Below are 23098 nucleotides of genomic sequence, written 5' to 3'. Positions count from 1 at the left end.
TTTCATATAAGCTGCATGTTTATATTAATTACTGACTACTGATATTAAGCTGTATACTAATCTGCTGGTAAGTCACTGAAGTTTAATTCATGTCTTTAATCAGTTTTATAACTTCAATACTGAAAATAAAGTAGCATTAATAAAAAAATGCAATATTTATATATGTGCTCTAATTTTATGACTGCCTGATAACTATAATTCTAAGCGAGTTTGCTACAAAATATCTTAAATATGCATTAATTTCACCCTTATATGGTAAATTATTGTCTGTTTATGTTCCTTAAAGCAGTTTGTAGTATTTTAAATTGTTCAGAATTAGCATATCTAAGCTGCATGACTTTTGATTAGCACTGTATTAGCAAACTATTAAAAATACACATGTAATGAAACACATTATAAAATTGAGGGAATTGAAGTTTTTGTTTGTATCAAGAAAATTGGATAATGATAGAAGGCAAAACTGTTTATGACAAGGTGTTTATTTCCTGGTACCCAGACCAGAAAAACCTTAGACAAAAACCAGCAACATGTTGAAAATAAGAAATAAAAACAGTCACAGCAAGTCGTTTTCAGAAAAATTATGTATAGGAGTAAAGGATGCAGAAAATGTACTTTCTAGTGCTTAGCAATTTGACTTCTCAACAAAGAATATGTCCAACTGAGACTGTAATGCAGTAATCACAGTGCTGTTGTCCATAAAAGTTCTTGGAGCAAATTGTCCTATTTCTCTTTTGGAATAAGGATTAGGCCTTGCTTGTTTTCTAGGAAAGGACTGTGAGCTGTACTTCATCTTCCCATAATAACCCATACATGTGCAGTGGGATTAAGGTGCGGGGATCATGTAGGCCAGTTGATTTGACAGATGCCCTCACTTCCCAGGATTTCTTAATGGCATTGCAAAATTACCCATAAAATCAGTTGCTTTACCACTGGTGCTCTAAAACAAATAGGATAGCATTAAATAACTTTTTACAGTAGAGATCATTCATCATGGTGCCATAGTTTTACTGGTTAGCAAAATTTAAGGACAAGATGGGGTTTTGAAAATAAAATTTAGCAGAAGTCTCAACATCAGCCCAGATCATACCATAAGATCCCCAAAATATGGGGCAAGTGACCAAATCCATCTAAAGAGGGAGTAAAAAATATGGAGTATAGAGGGAGTAATATGTAGGAAAATAATATAAAAAGACATTCTACATCTTGAGCTAGTCCTTTTAGTCTGTAAAAAGGATGGAACCTTTCACCCCTGTGATTATAAGAGACGTAATGCTATCACTATTCCTGGCAGAAAGCCCATTCCTAGGATTGATGATTTTAACTGCATTTTGAATAAGAAAAACAATTTCCAAATTTCATATTTTCGAATTTGTATAGCTAAAGAGGTAAACAGAAATCTGCCATAAAAATGTCACTCAGCATGTATGAATGTGGTCATTCAGCTTTGGATTGTGAAATACACCAGCTACTTAAATATTTATACATGATGTGTTTTAAGGTTTGGACTTTACTTTCCCATATCTAGATGGTATTAATTACATCTTCTTCAGAAAAAGAACATTGACATCACCTGAAACTTGTTTTCAATAGATTAGACGACTATGGCTTGAGAATTAACATTTTTAAGTCAATCATGGTAGCTGCTAACTTAATTTTTTTATGATATCTTATAAGAACAGAAAGATCTCGTCCTCTGCCTGAAAACTTTTTTTTCCTTTTAAATACTTTTAACTATGGCAGACACTTGCCTATAACGGCATTGGCCACTACCAAGGCTAGAAGTGGTGGCCACTTTATTGTGGAGGCACATAATAGGTGGCCACCGTTACCTCCTATGAAGAGACAGGCTATGCCTTCTCCGGGATCCAAATCCGAGCACTTTGGTATCACAGTCAGGCTTTCCTAACCACTATACCGTTTGGGCGGCTGCCTGAAAAAGCCGAAACGATATTGATCTGTAAATTACTGGAGACCATCCATCACCTGAGGACTTAGGGACACTTAAATTTTACTGACTACTTTTGAATGTTGCTGGTAGGACATGGGCAATTCCTTATGAATACCCAAAGGGTTCTGAGAAAAAAGACTGCAGAAAAAAATTAAATAGACCAATGAAGCTAAATTGAACTGAAAAACAGGATTTAGCTAATGCAGGTCTTTTAAGTTTTCTCAATTCAGATTTGCCTTTGTCGTTGTGCACAGATCCATCTGATTGGCTATTGGTGCAGTTCTCCAACAGTTTGAAAGTAAAAAGCATGGAAACATTGTATTAAAACTATAACATTTTATTAAAATAATTAAGTAACAATAAGAATAATTTAGTACTTATGACTGTATGTTATTAGGAATATATCTTGTAATTAAACATTTTAAACCTATGTTAAAAGGTCGTGATTTCAAATCTCTAGTATTTGTTTAGACAAAATAGTGAAAAAGCATCACCAAGGAAAATTTGACAACTGCAATATCTCTCTCAATTTTCTACTAATATATGCCATATTATCAGAAGTGTAAACATTATTCAGATCAGTTATCGAGAATAGCCAATATCTATATTTCCCTCATTGTGATAAAACTGATGATAGCCAACTCAATGATAAAGAATTCTAAGATTTACAAACTCAGAACAGAACATTAAATTTCAAAAGCTACTTGCTTCTGGTAAAAATATGGGGTGTGATAAGTCATCTTCTAACATCAGACCATTTATTCCCGAACAGTTTAGAATATCTGGCCGAATATCAAAAAAGGTGGTGTCTGGCATTCACAAAAGCTTCACGACATTCAGAGTTTGAATTAGGAACTTATCAACAGCCAGTTAAATACATTTCAGTCATTTGTAATATTACCTAAATCCTGGAGTCCAAATTTCACTGCAAATTTGGTGATTGTGATATATTTTTTCAGTTTTCTTGTAACCATTCCTTCTATGTGTGAAATCATCAAATGATGTCTTTGACATATCAGAATTTGAAACTTTAGAAAAAGAGAAAAATATTACATTCACAGACTTTCTTTCATGTTAAAATCTTTGGGAAAACTTGTCCAAGTTCAGTTTCCTTTTCACCTGCTTTTGACTTAACATGTAATCCATAAACGTGATAATAAAATATCTGCCCGTTTACTGTCTTTCTGTAGCATTTATTTTAACTATTCAAACTGCCATAAGTTGATTCTTTGGAGTTTGCATCAATAATTTTACATAATGATGCTTGTTTTTAAGTTTTGAGCATTTGTGTAAACATTTATATGGGTTTTTGCAAATTACACATTTAATTTTTGAAATTTCAGCACTTCCAGAATCTGTTGCAAAGCATCTGGCCTCACTCAAAGCTCAAAAACAGAATGTAAAAGACTCTGTACATGACCAAGAAGTTAAGGAAAGTAAGTATTTTCATTCTTTTTTTTAACTCCTCAGAGAGGTGGTATTTCATTTACTTTGCAATAAAATCACACATGTGATAAAAAGATGTTTTAAAAAAACCGCAATATGATTTTTCATGTATTTTTAGTGATATTAAAGTGCATATTGTAATGCAGTGTTTAGTTAATTACATAAAAAATTATTTTATTTTTGTTTCCATAACAATATTTTACAAGTATTATTCTATGAGTATTATAAGTTATATAGCTTTAGCAACCTATTGTGTTTTACCCTAATAGAGATTGTAGAGTCATCATTCTGTAGAGATGTGTCTTAATGCAAAGGATAAATATAATATGCCTATTTTTACATCTATTGCTTTAATTAGAAAATAATATGAGTTTAGCCCATGTACACAGATTTTTATCTGTGTACCATAAAAGAATAATCATAGGTGGGAATCCATGTTAGTAGTAAGCATGCTAGTTGAAAAAAAGGAAGCCAGTGCTATACAGCATGAGTGAGGTCAGTTTGATGCTCTCCTGATGGCTGCTAGAGATGAATTGTCAAGGATGAGTCACAAATTCTCTCCCCTACTGGATGAGAGGGAGGAAGTAGAGGAGCGATAATGTTTATATGAACGTGATTGAATTTGCTGGATGGCATGTCAGTTTTTCGCAAAGGACAGTGTGTGCTGTATGATTTTGGAACATTGGCACATGATACAGGAATAAGTGTGACTGGCAATGTCCTTTAGCATGGATGGCCAAATGAATGTTTCTTGTATAAGCTTTTTGGAAGCCTAAATGCCTGGGTGCAATAGATTGTGGAAAAAGGCAGAAACATTTTTTCTAAAGGGGTACGGAAGGTCGAGGTTTGTTGTTAGAAGTGTCAAGTTTTAATGACTGGAATTTCATTGAACAGTTTGAGTTTTCACTGAGATATTTCAGCTCATATCTGTGGCTAACAAGAAAACAATAAGAGTGAAATGCAGTGGTATTTTTGCATTGATGTTTTGAATACATGAAAGAGTATCTGCCACAATATTTCTGGAGCCAGCTATGTGCTGGATGTTTGTCCTGCAATGAGCTACATAATTTAACTGCCTAATTTGTTGCACAGAAGTAGGTTTTGATTTTGACATGAATGCATAAGTTAGAGGTTGATAGTCAGCAAATATAGTGAAATGTTGACTTTCAGTATTATGCCTGAAATATTTTATAGCTGCCTAAATGGAGAGTAACTCTGCTGTATGTGCTGTATTTTTATTCAGTGGGAGAGAATTTTTGTAAGAAAAGTGTTAAAAGCTATTGGTAGTTATTAGTGTGTTGGATGTTTAAGACAGCTCTCACGGAAGTATCGACCATGATACTAAGCTTTTGACTAAGTAAATGATAACTAAGATTTGCCCCATTAATAAAGTCATGCTTGCGTTTTTCAAATGCTTTATGAAATTGATTATTCCAAGGAAAGGGGCATTTCTCATTTTTCTTTAAATCTTTTAAGAGATAAGCAAAGAAGTTTGGGTTTCAGCTGCCGTGTGTAAGAAGTGAGGATAGAAGTTTATCATAGCCAAAAGACATATAAGCAGGGGTGGGCAAAACCAGTTGGGGGCCCGTGGCGGTAAAATACTTGGAACCCCCTGAAAACTTACTAACGTATGCGTTTGAAATATTGGTTTGTAATTAGTACTGAAGTATAATTAAATACATACTATTACTTAATATTTTTATAAAATTATAAATAATATTTTTAATTCTAACTATTAATATATTTATTCAAGACTAAAATACTGCGTATCAAGAATAAAATGCACAAAAATTAAAATTATATCAAAAAATTAAATTTTCCATGGGAAAGAAAAGTAGAACATAAAACAGCTACTACATTTTCTGAAATATTTTAAAATTAAAATAATTGATTATTAAATTAAATAACTATTAATCAGAAAGTTTAGTAAATTTTTTCCTTGTTTTCGTTCTAGCAAATTCATCAATCACATCGTACTTCTTAAATTGTTTTTGATTCTTTTTAAAGCAGAGGAAGATCTTACTCGTGATGCATTGAAAACTAGAAAGGCCAAAAAAATTTTCAAAGTAATTTCTACTTTTGGAAATGTTTATAACATTTCTCAAGCAACATGATATACTTCTCTGGCAGAACTAAATTTGTCTTCTTTTAAAAATAATAACAATCTGCCGCACTTCATCATAAAATTCTATAACACTTATATTGCCTTTATAAATCTTTTTAAATTTTTCTATGCAGACCTTTTTGTTCCGAATTTGGAAAATTTAAATTGAAGAATATTTTTTAATTTTCAACATTATTATTAAGTACTTCATTTCTATGAGCAAATTCCACTATTGTCACAAATAGCATTAAAAGAATTAAAAATAAAATCTTCACACTGTGAAGGTGATTTAGATTCTTCTATACTCATATTAAAAATTTTTTCCTTTTTGGGGTGGGGGCCTGCAGTTCCGATCTATGGAAGATATAAACTGTTGTATAGATGTTATAGAAGTTGCTTCTTTTTCTATAGCAAAAAATTCATGACGGAATTCTGCAATAAATAGCTCCTTTAAATAGGTTGCATTGAGTTGATTGTAGGGATTTGTTGGTGGCACTGATTCTCTGTAAAATGGTGTTCCAGTTTATTATCATGAGTATCGTTTCATATTTCACATATTTTTAAAATAAAGATGTAGCCTCCACTACGGTTACTTTCCCCCCAAAAGTTTCATTGTTTTATCAAGATTGAATTTTATCCAAAATTAAAATATAGGTACTAGAAAGAATTTCTATTTTTATTAAATGAAGATAAATTAAAAAAAAATTTTAATTTGAGAATTTTTTTTTATTATTCAAAATATTATATCTAATTAATCTTCATGTTATTGTATTTTTTAAAAATTGCAATAGAACTGAAATGCCATCTAAATTGTGAACATTATTAGAAAGCATCATAAAGGGCATGATATTATTACATTATATTATTCAAATATTATTATAAATGCTTATATTTACCAATTTTACAAATGAAGGTTAGGAGTAATTTTTTTCCATATAAACATTAACAGAGCAAACTGAAACTGCACTGAAGAAGTCAATCTGAATACTGAAGAGAGCAAGCATTGCTTAAAATGTTAGAGCCATATAGCAGAGGTTTGATTTATAATGGTCATTGACAACTTTTGTGTATAGTGCCGGAAGATTTAGTTAGAAAATGATGAAGTTGTTTGAAGCTTAATGGCTCATCCACAGTGGTCAGTAAAAGATCAATAGTCGAACAAGAGGCTTAGAAGCTTTTCACAGCCTACACTTCCTGAAAGTGTCTGAAACAAATCAGCACTTCTTGGAAAATAAGCAAAGAAGCATCAGTGGTAATCATTTTCTATATGGGCGATCCCCTATATGGGAGCGCAAAATTGCTTGGAATTAGAGGTGTTTTTGTTTTGGGGATGTTTCAATATATAATTTCTAAGAACAGGCAAAAATAAAAAGATAGAACGTGACAAAATTTAAAGTGTCATATCTTTTACGATTTTTTACATTTAAATGATATGGGCTAATGAATACACTATTTTATTGAGCTAGTTGTAGTAAACAATTTTAATTGATATTTGTTCTTTTAATTAGAAAAAGCTTGTATTTCCAGATGACTGTGGGCTCACAGGGCTCCTTCAAAGCCCCTAGCAGCCACCAAGTTTGCCAGCCGCTTAACCCGCCTCTGCATATAAAGCTTAACTCTAGTGGTAGGTTTTAAGAAGTCAGCATTGTCTTTGTTTTCTTGGGCAGGGATTTTACACCCGAGGCAACCTAAGAAGAAAACTGATGGTTTTCAGGTACGCATTTGTTAGGGTTTAAAGTCATACCGTGTTTATTCAAATAATCGAGTACTTAATGGAGAGCACTTATATATTCTTCTTTCTTAGCTGATGCAATAAGGATGTCATCAAAATATGGGATGCAAAACTCTAGTACAAGTAAACTGATGTATAAAACATTGGAAAGTATAGCCTGAGTTACTAAATGGCATGGCCAGAAATTCTAAAAGATCAAAATGAGTGGTGACAGTTTTTTAGATATCATCAGGATAAACGGATATCTGATGATAGGTGTGGACTAAAGCAAGTGTTGAATATGTGGCTTTGCCAGAGAACATTTGAGTGCAGTCTTGAATGTGGGATTCATCAATTCCAATTTCAAGGATGACATATTGTTTTCGAGAAGGTTTTGCACCTCCTGATCATGCTGTTGAGCTTCAGAAATTTTTTTTAATCCAAAAATGGAGATTTTGTATGGAATCAATTTCAATTCTCGAAAGAAGTTCAGCAACAATGTCTTTAGAACCTTGCACATGCCTAATATCAGTAGAATACTGAGAAATGAAATTATAATGGCATAATTGCCAAGGTGAACATTTGTGAAGATTCTGCTTAAAAGCATATATTAATGGTTTTTGATCCGTATAGGTTTGAAAATTTCTGCCTTCTAACATGTGTTGGAATTTCTTAATCACAGATTTAAATTGAAAATAATTCCATATTGTATGCAAACCATTTCTGTTGACTTTTGTTCAGTTTCATAGAGAAAAATTCTATAGATTCCCATGTTTGTTGAGAGAACTGCATAAGAGTGCTGCCTATTGAAACGTCCAAAGCATATACCCAGATGCTTATCTGGGCTTTGGAAATAGGGTGTCTCAAAAGAAGGGCCTGGGCAATGGAATTTTTCACAGCAATAAAGGCTTGTTCAATATTTTTTCCAAATTTAACAGTGAGGATGAATCCTTAACACCAGAGCTAGGTTTCTTTTTATTGATATGTCCTTCTAACAATTTTATTAAAGAAGGAAGAATATGCACTGCTTTAGGTATGAAACATCTGTAAAAGTTAAACATGCCTAAAAATCGGCGAAGTTAAGTGAGGGTGATAGGTTGATGGAAACATAAAACACATTTTGTCAGGAAGAGGTTCAGTTCTGTTCTCACTAATGTGAAAAACCTAAGAAATAAATAGATGTTGGACCAAAAGTGCATTTTGAAACATTTTTTCAAATTCCATATGCCTGAAGTTTTGAAAATAAAGCTTTCAAATTTCTGCAGTGTTCTTCAAAATCTTTAGAGGCTATGAGAAAGTCGTCGATGAAAGCATAAACACCTTCTAAATCCCGCATGACTTCGTCTATAAAACAATGAAAAGTCGTGCATAATCCAAATTGCATACGGGTACTTTTGAATAAACCGAATGGTGTACATATGGTGGTCTTGTGAATGTCAATGGGGTTGATTGGTATCTGATGATATGCCTTGATCAAGTCAATGACTAAAAATTTTAGTACTGTGCAATGAGGCAGTAAAATCAGCTAAGCCTGGAATAGAGTATTCATCTTTTATCTTTTGTGCATTCAATGCACATTAATCTCCTACAGGTCTCCATTCTAAAGTTCCTTTTTTTGGAATCATGTGAAGTGGGGATGCATAATTGCTTCTTCACGCTTTTAAATACCCTAGCTGCATCATAGTTTAAAATTTTTGCTTTGCTATTTTTAAGCGATCTGGGGCTAATCAATGAGGTTTCGCAACCACAGGTGGACCTTTAATTATGATAAGATGAACAATGTTGTGTTTAACGGGTTGATTAGGATTTTTTAATTTAGTAATGGAAGGAAATTCTTTTAAAGTTTTGTGATAAGGTGTATCACTGAAGATAATTTTTACTGAATAAATATCTGCATTTTTCACGCAGCTTACAGTCTGAACGTTTGTTTTTAAATATTTGAGACATTTGTTTCTAATATCAGGCACATATTCAAAGAAATGAAGAAAAGTTGCTTCAAGAATTGGGTGTACTAATTGCTATAAGAAAAGTCCAAGTAAACTATCGTCTTAATCTGAAATTCAAAGAGAGTATTTGTTTACCATAAACATGGATAGTTGAAGAATTAGCAGCGAGAAGTGTTTGTTGGGGAGAGTCTCATTTTTGTGAATTGTTTGCCAGAAGTAAGGACACGTCATAGCCAGTATCGACCAAAAATGAAATGTTTGTTCTCTGGTCATGAACGAACAGGCGACGTGAAATTTGAGGCAAAGAATAAATTGCCTCTATTCTTTCCTGGTTTCGTTTCCCTTCCATGAACAAGGTTTGATACACTTGTCTTCTCTACATCATAGACGTTTTCCAAAATGTCTATGATACCAGCAAACAGAATAATCTCTCCTTTTGGAACTGCTGCTTTCTTTATTGTGATTTCTGCAATTTGGCGAGCGACCTCGAGAAAGGGAAATACGATCAATGCATTTAATTTTTCTATTTCTTTAAACTATTTATTCTCAATAGGATTGTTTGACTGTAGGAGAAATGGCACAAGTCCCTGGGGTTACTTCTAAGATTCTGTTGGCAATTTCTGCAGCTTTGTCTAAAGTTAAATTGGGAACCACTGTCAAAATAGACTGAACTGCCGAAGGAATAATTCATTACATAACATTAAGTTATCGGGAACATTTAAGGATTCCTCTCGTCGTTTCATATTCCTAAGCAAATCCGAAGGTTTTTGAGAGCCTAATTCCTCTCCAGATAATAACTGGTGAATTTTTTGCTGAGATAAATTCTCCCGATTAGTTTATTAACTCAGTTTTTAGCTTTGTTTAAGGTTGGTTGGGTCTGGTTTCATAAGTAAATCCTGAACTAAAGATGCAATATATGGAAGAAATGAGCAACTACATAATTATATTTAGTAATTGATTCTGTGATAGGTTTGGGGGTGGCAAGAGCAAATGTACTTTCACAAATAATAAACTATAAAGCTGGGTCTGATCGGTTATAAACCAGAATTTAGACGGTATATACATTAGACATTGTGCAAGGTTTAAGCCAAAACAAAAGTAAAAATTCTACTACAGAAAATAAAATACGAATAATAAGTAATGATAAATTTAACTATTATTTGCTACTCATCTCTGATCCTGTTTATAAAAATTGATTTAATCCGTAAGTTCTGGTTTGGAGATCTTAAGATGGTGATCCATCAAAACCAAAAGTGCTTGCGAGCTATTCCCATGGCCTGATTTAGTGAAGTCCAGATCACCAATGTCACCAAATGTGGTAATCATAGTAGAGCCCATGAGATTCTAGTTGCTCATATTGTATTAAATGTTCTCTCTCTCTGTATTCATCAAGAACTTTCAGCAGACATAATTATGCAGTAAAATTTGTTCTTTATTTTGAAACTTCCAAAATGCATGCTACTGCTCGAACAGCCAGTCTGGTCTCTTCTGCACTTCTACCTATGGTTGTTATATTTATCGGTAGACACACAGGAGCGCAAGATGCGCTCCTTATCACCATCAACACAAATGCCTGTGGCTGCATTCTATCTTGGAGGCTTCTGTGATGCCATCATTCAACAAGATATTGCATGTTGCTTGTGCAGCCCTGACCCTTCACCCTTAGTGATGCAGAGGGACTCAAGTGTTACTCATGACCAGCACATTCTCCAGATCTGTCACCTAGTCAGAATGTCTGATTGGATTGCCGAGAGACTGGCATGCTACTAGTCGTCAGCCACTACAATTGATAAATGCTGGGATAAACTTGAACCCACATGGTTATAAGGTACTTAACATCCAAACTCTGACTCGATGCATATCTACATAGCAGACATTGTTGCTGACAGAAATCGTATCTCTGTACTGAAATCTGTATGCTGTGTACCCCCACCTGCAAATTTAATCATGTTCTTTTGCCATTACTGCATGTTGAGGGTTTCCAACTTTTTTTGGAGGGGAACTCGTAGATTTCCATATATGCATAATCTAATATTTTTTAATGAAACATTTATTTGTAGGATACTGGAAGCTATTAATTAAATGGTTAAACAATCCCTAAATGAAATATTTATTAGTAGTTTTTTGAAAGTTTTAATTGTAAAACATTTTTTTTAACAGAAATGGTAAAAAAAGAATTAAGTATACTATTTCAGGCATCATATACAAATTTATTCCCAAGGTCATTAAATAGGGTTCCATTAACAGATATGCTTGACTTGATTTATTTGGTTATTGCTAAGCATGTAAAGGCTATCTGCTTAAGGGGAGAGATGCCTTCGCAATGGTCTTTCTAAGGCAAACTTGCTCATATTTACGTTACACATGGGAGAACCATGAAAACCATTCATGTATCTAACCTGTTTGCCTGGGATTGAACCGAAATTAAACTGAAGTTATTTCAATAAAATTACAATTTATGCATGAAATATGAGTGTAATGATGAGGCTTGCCTCTTTAACCCTCTGCCACAGTAGGTTTTTGGATCTATCATGAAGATCTATATTTAAACAGCATTTGTTAGCTAAATTGGTATAATTACCTATTTTAGTCTCTATTTTCATAAAACTTACAATTATTAAGATGACATTTACATTATTAACGAAGGAAAGAATATCTTAAATTATAAGCTAATATATAGCAAGTCACAAAAATACTCATGACCGGATAAAGCTTGTCATGCTGCTCACAGGATTAAAATACTTCATCAAACTCTAGGAGATTTTTATCATGAAGCCATAATGAACTGACTCATGAAATAAATTAATCTGTTTGACTCACAGGACAGATATTTGACATTCAAATGCAGCCTTTTCGTCTTCCTGTTTTTATTCACACTGTTTTCACATTTAAAATGTGAGCAGTTAAGTTATTTCTTATACTGTGCAGAGTACAAAATTTGGACATCCAATATCCAGAATAATCTAATATCCAAACCTCCAAATGACCAGTAATTTAAATCTAGGAATGGAGAACATAGTAGTCCAGAACGAAAGCAGGTCTGTCATATAAGCAGTTTTTCTCCCATCTAACTGATATTCTTGTATACCACTTTCAACACGTGCCAGCTTCGGAATCACAGCAGCCAGTGACGGTGCACTGATTCACGTTAACTGCAACCACAGTTTTGGTCTCTGAGTGGTTGTGAAGGGGGTATCTGAGGTGAACAATATATAAAGCATACTTTTGTTTTGTGGGATGTTGCTAATAGTGATATTCTTTTTTGGCATAAGAGCAAGGAGCAAGAAGGAATTAGATTGGTGAGAAATTAAGTTCATTAAACATAGCAAATCGTGGACTCTACCTTAACTGATTTAACCCATATTATTATTTTTTGACGGCTAGTATTATATCAGCTATCATATCAGAATTTAAGTTTGTATTTTTCATTACTTGAAAGGACTCTCTGCTTCTGGAGCTGTAGCAGGATCTGCAAGGTGACTGCATTACTTGCCTTCTACAGTGGCCTTAGTGCGAGAAAATGACTCTGGTGCAATACAGGCTTAAGAAAGTAGGATTTTGAAATCAGGCAAAACAGCATCCTTATTTTGGCATAGATTTTGAATGCTGTAGAAGATGAAATATTCCAATTAATAGAATTTGTAGAGAAATGATAATAAATGAAAATTTTCCATTGCAGTGACAATGCCCTAATCAGCAATCTGCTAGTGGACATGAAATATGTAGTATTGTTTTAAATCCAGAAAATATTATTACTGATATAGACACACAGGCTTTTAGAATGAAAAGGTTTCAATTAACAGTATGATGGGAATATTCGTCAGGGCAATTACGGGATTTGAACAATGGAACTTTGTATCTGAACAACAAATTATGTGGTGAAGTAGCATAAACAGCTTACATTGAAAGAAATGTTTCATAAAGCAAACAAATAAGTATTGAACTATTTTTGTAAATTTTGATTCCATTAAATTGTAAATGCTTCACTCTTTCATAAATAACTATTTCGTATTTTTAATTTTAAAATTTTCAACATATCATCATACTAGATTTAAACTGATGATCTAAAATCTAGAATCACCAAATCGGATCTCGGACTTTCCACTGCAATATAATATTTCTGTCACAATCTCTTTTTAAATGTATATGTCCTTTTGATTAGAACTTTAAATTAACTTTATTGTTGGTGAACATACTTGTGCAATTATTCTGTATGCAGAGAATCAAGTTGTAGATTCATTAGGATTTTCTGGAAGCAGGAGATGGGAAAAATGAGCAATGCCCTTGCTGGGACTCGAACCAGAGACCTCTCGAATTTGTTCCGAGTGTGCTGACCACTACACCATGAAGGCATGCTAAGAAGGGGGGAGAAATACATTATATACTCCCCCTTTCAAAGAGCAACTGAGGTTTCAGGGGATCCAGTTGCCAAATCCTGGTGGTGAAGAATAATCACTCACCACCTTTTAGTTCGGGTGCCACTGTAGAGACATTATATATTTTTTGTAAGCAAGAGACATGAAAAAATGAGCAATGCCCTTGCTGGGACTCGAACCATGAACCTCTCGAATTCGCATCGAGTGTCTGACCACTACACCACAAAGGCATGCTAAAGAGGCGGGAGAAATACCTTATAAAGTTTCTCAATTCAAGTAATCCAAAAGCATGCAGCTTTCTTTTAGTTTAGAAGAATACAATTAAATAAAATATAAAGAGTACTTAAATACATATAAAGAAGATTTAAAATAAGGCAACCAAATAACTAATGTATAAACTGCTTTTATTCATTTATTTTGAACCCTTTGCTGCATGGTGTGCCCGGTGTGAGCACACCTAAAAATTTCCTTCTGTATGCACAAAAAAAAAAATTTTTATGAAAAATAGGTTACTCTGAACCTTCTTTATTTATAGCAGATGACAGCTCAACACAAACCAGTCCATATATTTTAGCCATGCTTAGTTTTTTAAGACCCTCATTTTTCAAAGAAATCTTCCAGATTTTTTTAGGGTATAAAAGGAATTGTTTGAAAAGAAATTTCTATGTTATTTTTTTTTCTGTCTTCTAATCTCCTTATTCTATATTAGTTTTAAATTTTTACCTTGAAATCTTGCCTAAAATTGAACGGCGAACCCCAGGTGTGCCCAGACCAGGCTCACCGAGAATCTAGGACAACTGAGAGACTGTATTCTTTGTTTCTCCGCATCTCATCGGTCAGTTCATTGACAATAGAAAGGTGGGTTCACATCTGTGTTTCATTTCCTGTTTTTCTCTCTTTCTCTCTTTTTGGGAGGGGACGTTTGGTTTTCAACTAACAAATTGTTGAGGTGATTTTCTGAAGGTCAAGGGTAATTTTATCAGTTTAGCTGTTTGGTTTTTCACAAGAGCATTTCTTTTTTTCCCTTTCACTTTCGTTCAAAGTTTCATTAGTTTTGAGTTGTAGACATTTATTTAATTTTATTTTATAGTTTATAATTTCTAATTGTAGATATAAGTTTATTTTTTTCAGATTCTTAATTATTTTCCAAATGGATCAGCGAGGGCTGACCGTTTCTGAAGCACTGCAAGTGCTACATGAATTGCCTTCAGATGGTGAACCTGATACCGATCCGGGTACATGTGCAAAACGTGCAATATTGGGTTGTGCTTTTCCAAGGCTGGTGTCACTTTCTTTGAAAAGTACCACCATGAAAAAAATAGACTAAAGTGTAAATATGAAATGTAATACCCAAGTTACTTTTTTTCCATTCATATGCATGTAATCATCATATAACCAAAAAAGAGCTTTTGGGGGGGTTAGAGTAGCAGGTCTCCTCGTGGCACACCCTGAGTAATGCTAAATCTGCTACGGTATTCAGAATCTAGTGTTTTTTAATTGTAGGCAAAATCTTTTACGCGCTTCCCAGCAATCCTCTTTTCGAAGCTCTGTTCAATCAATGTGCCCACAGAATTTAAACTATAAGCGCTATCTTCACAAAATTTTACTTGTGTACTCCTCTATACCTAATTAGATAGCTTACCTTTTTTTTTATCGAAATTCCAACTTTAAAAGGTAGCATGCTGGAAAGGGTTAATCCAAAGAAGTGGATTCAGAGTTCATATTCAAGGAGGAAAACATACATCTATACCATTCTCTGATCAAAAATTTTCTTTAAATTGAGAATACTCGATGATTGTAGTGATCATAAAAAAATTATATAAGTGTCCAGCAGAGCTGGTGCGACTAATGCCTTTAAACAAGAAGGCAGAATTTAGAAGTGGTAAAATTTTTAGAAGTAATTGAGCAGTAGAATTTTATTTACAGATTTTGCACTGGACAGTAGACTGTTTAGCACTAGCTTTGGTATCCAGATATGATCCCATTCAACATGAAAAGGGTACAATGCAAATGGGAATTTCAGCAGCTAATCAGGAGCATTCACTCTCTTTTTCATAAAGCTAGCAAAACAACACCAAACCAATTCCAGAGCTGAAAGTAGCTGTACCATTAAAATGGTACTTTTTGCTCAAGCAGCTTAATAAGAAACTCATAGAAATAATTAATTGTTGATTTTAAGTTTGTGTGGCTGTACATGATGATCATATCCCTAATTAAAATGTGTGTAACAATGTATTTTTTGCATGAAATGAAAATTCCATTTGATTTCATTTTTTAAAAGTTATAAGTCTTCCTTAATGTTTATTTTTACCATTGTTATTTTAATTGTTGTAATTTGCATAACTGCATTTACAAGTACATCAAGTTGTCTTCTGGCATTTGGCTTGTAAAACGTTCATAACTGTCTATAGAGATTATCGTAATTGCGGTCACCAGTGTCTATTGTGTGATCCATATGTGAGTCTTAATGTATACTTTAATTGTTGATACATTTTCTTTTCATGCTGCAGTACCCTAAAGGCTGTGGTAAGTGTATATAGTTTTTTGGGAAGGCTTATTCATAACTTTTTTCCCTAATAATTCAAATATTGTTTTTCAAAATTTATTTAAATTATTACTAGTATTTAAATCTTTTAATTTTTTCAGAGTGATTGCTACCACGTGTGCTAACTTCTGGGACAGATAAGTGTAAGACAAACTAAGTTATGATAGTAATGCAAGGTCAGAAAAGCAATCATAATACTATTGAGAAAGCTGTGGAGAACCAGAAAAACATCTGCATGAAAAACCATTATTTGGCAGTCACCCGCAGAAATAGTAGAAGGATTTCATAAATATGGAGTTGGTGAAAATGTGTTTAGCATCGGAGCTTATGATAGCAATGGGTGGGTTACTATGCACCTGTACCAAAAGTGTTACTCCAATAAACCATATTCTGAAACCAGACATTTATATGACTTCGTTAGAGATTATGTGAAGTGTGTTCCATCAAAAGTTGATCCATGAAAGGGGGATGAACCATGTGAACTCCGGAAATCGAAGAGATTGTGTTTCATCATGCTGAAGGCACTTTATATGCCAGTACATAAGCAATCACTACTAAGTTTGGTCTTCCGAAAACCACCTCGGGGATCCATAACTCTAAGCAGTTGGAGCCATACCACAAGTAGCGATTACAGCCATTACAACCTGATTATCCATAGAAGGTTGCACTTGCTTTATGGTATCTGCAGAAGAATACAATGATGGATTCCCTTTTCCAGCTTCCATCTTACGTAGATCAGGCATACTTCACCAGGTAAGGTCGGTGTACTAATAACTTGCATGTATGGGTGGTGGAGAACTGCCATGCTGCGCAAGCATGTGCTTTCATGTTGATGTAGCATTAGTGTTATTGTGGGAGCCTGCATAAAAGCCCATCCTCTCGCTTGTTCATTTGCATGGATGGTGTTAAAATTTTTTTCTTTTTTGAGGAAGTGTTGTCTAAATTGTTAAATAAACAGACCAACAGATCCAGCTATCCTTGCACCATAATGGGAGCCTCACCGCATTTCAACTGTGACGTTCAGAAGCACTTGAATCTGATATTTGGATAACAGTGCATCATACATGATGATCCCATTCATTCATCTTTCATGATAACAATTGTTTCTTTTATTTTCCCTGGGATCACATGAAAGATATCATTGTCCGTGGGTATATCAAAATCTTCCTTGCTATCCATGGGTGTGTGGTATAAAACGATACATCCATGGACAGTGAAGAGTATTTTATCACCCTCATCTGCATATTTTCCCTGGCTGTCTGAAAGAATATTTCAGAATATTCATAGTTCCTTAGGCTACCAGTGTTAGTCTTGTGTTGCATATGCTGGCTGAAACTTTGAACACCTCCTGTGACTTCTTTAAATATCATAATAGCTCCATCTCATTGAATAAAATAATATTCTTCGCTTATCTGCCAATCCTTCATTTTACATGTTCTCTGCACACTTGCACATTTCCAACTTTGGATTGTTATCAGTGCTTGATTTATCTTTGAATGTCATACACTTCCTAGAAGTTTGTATATGTGGTAGGAAATCATACTGTTTGCAATATTCTCTCGTTTAGCAACTTTATGATTTCATAATAAAATTTTAACTTTTGGAAAACAATTGGAGCATTTTATTTACTTTATGTATTTAGACTTCACAATATAGTTTGTGTTAAAATGAAGGAACAAAACTAACTTGCAAAACTGTTACTTCTTACAATGTAAAACTGTATCATACATTACCTAATAGGACTATGATGAAAACTTGGTGTCAAATATTAAATAAATGCACCCATATGCATTTAGCATATGTTACATATATACCCATATGTATTTAGCATATGTTTTGACATTTTTTGTGCTGCAGGCATTCCAACTGCTGAACATGTAATGAATGACCTACAGTGAAAAAATGTCAGCACAGGCCTTGAAATGCGATTGAAGCACATGCTTCACGAATCTCTAGATTGAGAGCAATTGATCAGGGGAATATTATCTTTCTTTTTCTATCATTTTTTTCTTTATTGAAAGAAGTACCAGGTTTTATTAGCAAGTAAAGAAAGCTCTTTTTCCCCCTAGAACATCAGATTTTTTTTTGCTTATCTTGAAACACATATTTCAGTTTAGAGCGGTAACATCTTTCATTTAGAATACAGTCAAAAGTCTTTAATCAGGACTCGTCAGGACGTAGAATACGATTCCGGATTATAGATCATCAATTTAAATCTGGTAAGATGGCATGCAGAAATTATAGAATTAAAAGAATGAAACCGTAATTTATGAAATAAAGAGCAATTATGGGTATCAAAGAGTATCAAATCTAAAGGGCATCAAAATTTACAAAACAATGCTTAATATTTATTTGTTTACTTTATTAAACATTTCTTTCAATGTGCACATGCGTAAAGCATACATTACGCATAGTCGAAATTAGAAAATTGCAACCAGAAAACTTTGATGTGTATTCGGGATATTTATAATGACGAGGAATTTGATTTAAATCATATCAAAGACGGAGTACATCGAGATGAAATACTACATTTAGTAAGGAATTATAAGCCGAATAAAATAAAAACATCTGCCCTGAAGATAAGGATAGTGCTGACAGATCAACTTCCAGTTCATTGCGTGCCGCGACGTTTCCCTCCCCCCTCGCAGAACATTGTGAAATTGATAAACAGATTTTGGAATGGTTAGAGAAACAAAGGATATGCCTTTATCCATTTTTTGTAGCAATTCCACTTTTTGTTTGATGGACATCGAAACATACTTTTCGCTTTAGATCCTTTGGCAGCTCCAGCACAGCATCGGAAATTCTATTTGACATAATCGAAAGTTCATGCTTACTTTTATAAAACTGCTCTAACAGTCTGCAAAAAATAATAAGCCGGTTCCAATTCGAAGATTAAGGAACAACACAGTCTGCAACATTAACTGAAATAGATAATTAGATAATTTTAGCTTAGCTTATACCGTCCGTTATACATTAAATGCGCATGTGTAAAGGCATTATGTGCATGCACAGAAAGTTTGTAGCTTTGAGGTCCGGATTATAGATCATTCTGGATTATGGACATCTGGATTAAAAACCTTTGACTGTATTGTACTCTTTCTCATTTGAAGGAAAGATAATCTAATAATTGTGATTTCATAAGAGTTTCCACAAAAAATACTGTTTAGAAATGTCAAGTGTATATTGCTTTGTTTTTGAATAATTTTCATTCTTTTCTGTTTGTGAAGTATGTATGCAAATAAAATTAATAAGAAATTAATTATTGAATCTCTTTTTTTTCCCACCTATTTCAACATAGGTGCATATTTGAAGAAAGTCAAGAAAGGTGATCTAAAAATTGAAGGTAATTTTCAATGAACTCATTTAAAAAATAAAGAATGTAAACACCATATGTAATCCTCTCCCCTACATTTCTGGTTTACTTTATTCATATTGAAAGTTGATTTTACAATTATTTTGTATCTTATTTTAAGTTATAGTAAAACATTATTATAAATCTCTTATTCTTGCTATACTGAGGTATTTGCTGTTTGCATCTCATTTATGTGAACATTACAGATCCAATAAGTTAGATAAGGTGAGAATATAAATTAAATTTTTAAAATTTTTTTTCTATAAAATCAAATTTGTATTCATAGCTGTTAAAGACTTGTATAAAATCTAATTATATCAAGATTTTTATTATTTATTTATAAAATCTAATTATATCAAAATATTATTATATCTAATTATATCAAAAGTTTTAAGTAACAAAAAGAGCAAGCAAGCAAAATAATAATAATAATAATAATAATAAATAAATAAATAAATAAATAAAAATCACTTTCAAAAACAATAGTGTTTTTCAGTAGTCTTTTGCTGCTCTTGTTTCTTTATAGCTTTCATATTTCTGTATATAAGATGTCAGAAACATTTTTACGAATCATGTCAGTCTGTCCCTATATATCTGCTGAACCCTATTATAAAATATTTATTTCAAGTTAGATAAGGTGAAAAATAAAATAATTTTTCTATAAAATCAGATCCCTTTTCATAGCTGTTTGTATATAATCTAATTATGTAATAATGAAAACTGCAAGCAAAAAAAGAAATCACTTTAAAAACAAGAATGATTTTTGGTACTTTTTTCTTTCTATTCTTATTTCTTGAATATAATTTTTATATATTCCTTTGTGAAAGATGTCAGAAGCATTTTTACGAATTGATTGCTTTGGAAATTAACTTTAGTTAATCCAAAGAGTTATAACTTTGTTTCTTCAGTTAATGACATCTTGAAACATATAATTCATTTGTTCTAACATCTCAGTCGGGCATTATATACCTCCTTATATTACATAGTATTTATTTCAAGTTACTGTTTATTACTGATGAAAGAGGAGCATAATTCCGTAAAGGTACTCTGTTTCTTCATGTATATACTTTAGTCTATACACTGAATTTTATTTTTAAAATTTAAAAATTTTAAATTATTTGTTTTGTTTATATTTGAATTTGTGAGTGTCCAACTCATTTTGGAATATTAAATTAGCTTTTCTGGTTAATATTGTGTGACTGATTTAACTGCATTTTAAGTATTAAGAGAATAGCTTAAAAATAATGGTTATATTTAATCATTTTCTGTGTGTGTGTGCAATAATTACTTCATAACGTGCAGAATAAAGTCAGTATTCAGTGATATGTATGCTACTCCTTGGATCTCTTGGTGATAAACAGCTTGAAATTGCTCATGCTTCAAACAATACTGTTCGTGAACTTTGTTGCAAAAAAATATATTCACCCAGGAAGAATTGAACCTCAACTAAGGTGGTGTGGTGTGTGGTGTGTGTGATTATGGCAAAGCCTCGAGGGCTATCTGCCTAAGGGGGGGATGCCTTCGTGGAGGACTTTCTAAGGGAAACTGGCTCGTATACACGTTACACATGGGGAAAACCACGAAAACCTCCATGCAGCCAGCCCGTTCGCGGGATTCGAACCTCAGACCGAACTACCAGTGTTCAGCGACTTTACCGCTCGGCCGCTGGTGGGCCGAACCTCAACTAAGAAACTCAGCAGCAGTATCATGTTCAAGTAGAAAAAAATATTATCAAAAACTAAGGTGAAAGAACTTTTTTATGAGTAGCAATACAAAGAATGTGAAAATCAGTAGAGGTGGTAAAGCCATCCCTACTCAAGCCTATACTCGGGTGGCCATGGAGTTGATTAAGTTGCCAATGCCCTCTGCAGTAGATTGTGCGACAGATGGATCAATTGGTTAATGAGTTAGGTCATATTTGTACATAGCTGAATTTGCATGCCCATCATGCCCCAAATATATTTGATAGGCAATGTTGAAGACATTGTTGGGAAAGTTGTGCTGTATGTGGCTGCTGGAAAACAGAACCTGAATGACCTGCTAGCATAGGCAGTATGATCAGCTATAAAATGTCTTCAACGTACCTGTGAGCAGTCAGAGTACCTCTCAGCATGACTGCTGGTAAACAGCTGTTCCAGTTGATCACTCCCACTCCCTAGGGTGTCACACCCTGTGTTTTGGCTGTGTGCCACTCGATAAAAAGAATGGTACATTAGACCAGTTTCTTCATCTCCAGATGCATATGAGGCAGTCATTAGCCTTGAGAGAAAAATCAGCAATTTTTCGCTGAAGATAACATTTCTCCAATTAGACTGTCCAGCTTGAGTAAGGTGGTACCATGCAAGACAACACTGCTTATAGTGGAGTGTCAATGGCTAGCGTCTCAATGGACATCAAGATTTGAGCCCAGCATCACCTAGTCCTCTGTAGGTTGTATCCCTTGGTATTCTGGGATCCCTACAAGTTGGCAAACAGCATTAAATCAATGATTGTGTAACTGTTGGTGCAGATGGGACATATCTTATAATTGCAGAATCATCTTGCAGATTAGTGGCTTGAAATGCCTTCACTGAGCCACTCATTCCCGCAATGGACAATGACCATATCATTTTGACCGATATGCCTGCTCATTTGCATGTTTGGCCAACTGGTCTCTTTTAGTCCTATGTTGCAATCCCTCTCAAAGTCTGACAGCTATTTGTAATGCTGTTGAATTCATCTCAAAGGCATCTCTCATTTCAATGTCATGTATCCAAACCATCAGTTTGATTATAAATGCTTGTTACTTGCCACACAATGCCTTTTTACATTTTACCATTTGTGCACTTCAGATCCATATTGTATCTCTCCACAGTACTGATTGATGCTGCATGTTTATTCATTTACGCAATTCGTAAAACCACATTTGTATGCTGCATTTCATAGTTGTGGCCCTTTTTTTGTGTGTGTGGTGCATATATTTAAGGCAACAGAGCATATTTCAAGACTTCTTGCATGGTATTCCATGAAACCGTATTCTTTTGAATAATTATAATGGGTTCAATGTAAATTATCTAAAATTTTTAATCCTGTAAAGACCTTAAATAGCCCTACAGGTAGAATCTGTTATGTGAAGCAAGGCTGATAGGAAAACAACCCTGCCTTGTATTAGATGTTGTATCGTATTACCGTCATAAATAGATATTTTCTTATGATATACAGATTTTAAATTTCATATAATGTATTAAAACTCTTTTTCAAGTAGAGAACTATGTATTTTCTATTAATTTCCATTTTTCACCTGTTAAATTGGACAAGCAATTTTAATAGAGGTTTATTGAAAATCAAAAAAGAGTGTACTGATCTTTTCAGTAACATACAGTCAAAAGTCGTTAATTCGGACACCCATAATCCAGAATGATCTATAATCCGGACCTCAAAGCTAAAAACTTTCTGCGCATGCGCCGCGTTGACACATGCGCATAGGCGTTTACGCGTGCCCGTAAGACCTCTTACGACTGCGCATTTGCGTGTGCGCAAGTGCAGAATACGTTTTCGCGTGCACGTTTTATGTATTACGAACAGTATAAGCTAAAATTATCTAATTATCTATTTCAGTTAATGTTGATGATTGCGTTGTTCCTTAATTTTCGAATTGGATCCGGCTTATTATTTTTTGCAGACTGTA

General features: G+C 33.7%; 1 protein-coding gene across 2 annotated transcripts in view; it reads left to right on the top strand.

The window, feature by feature from the left end:
• LOC118187434 (DNA (cytosine-5)-methyltransferase 3B-like) overlaps positions 1-23098 on the top strand; it is a 487890-nt gene that overhangs the window by 412893 nt on the left and 51899 nt on the right. For both annotated transcript variants that reach the window (XM_085807194.1, XM_035357651.2), the window contains 2 exons: positions 3292-3384; positions 19378-19422. In XM_085807194.1, the coding sequence (XP_085663320.1) occupies positions 3292-3384; positions 19378-19422 (138 nt within the window). The remainder of the gene's footprint in view (positions 1-3291; positions 3385-19377; positions 19423-23098) is intronic.

Source organism: Stegodyphus dumicola, chromosome X1 (genome assembly GCF_044657685.1).
Source record: "Stegodyphus dumicola isolate Sdum_Otavi_A_Nest chromosome X1, ASM4465768v1".
Lineage (NCBI taxonomy): Eukaryota > Metazoa > Arthropoda > Arachnida > Araneae > Eresidae > Stegodyphus > Stegodyphus dumicola.
This window is presented reverse-complemented; position numbering and strand designations above follow the sequence as displayed.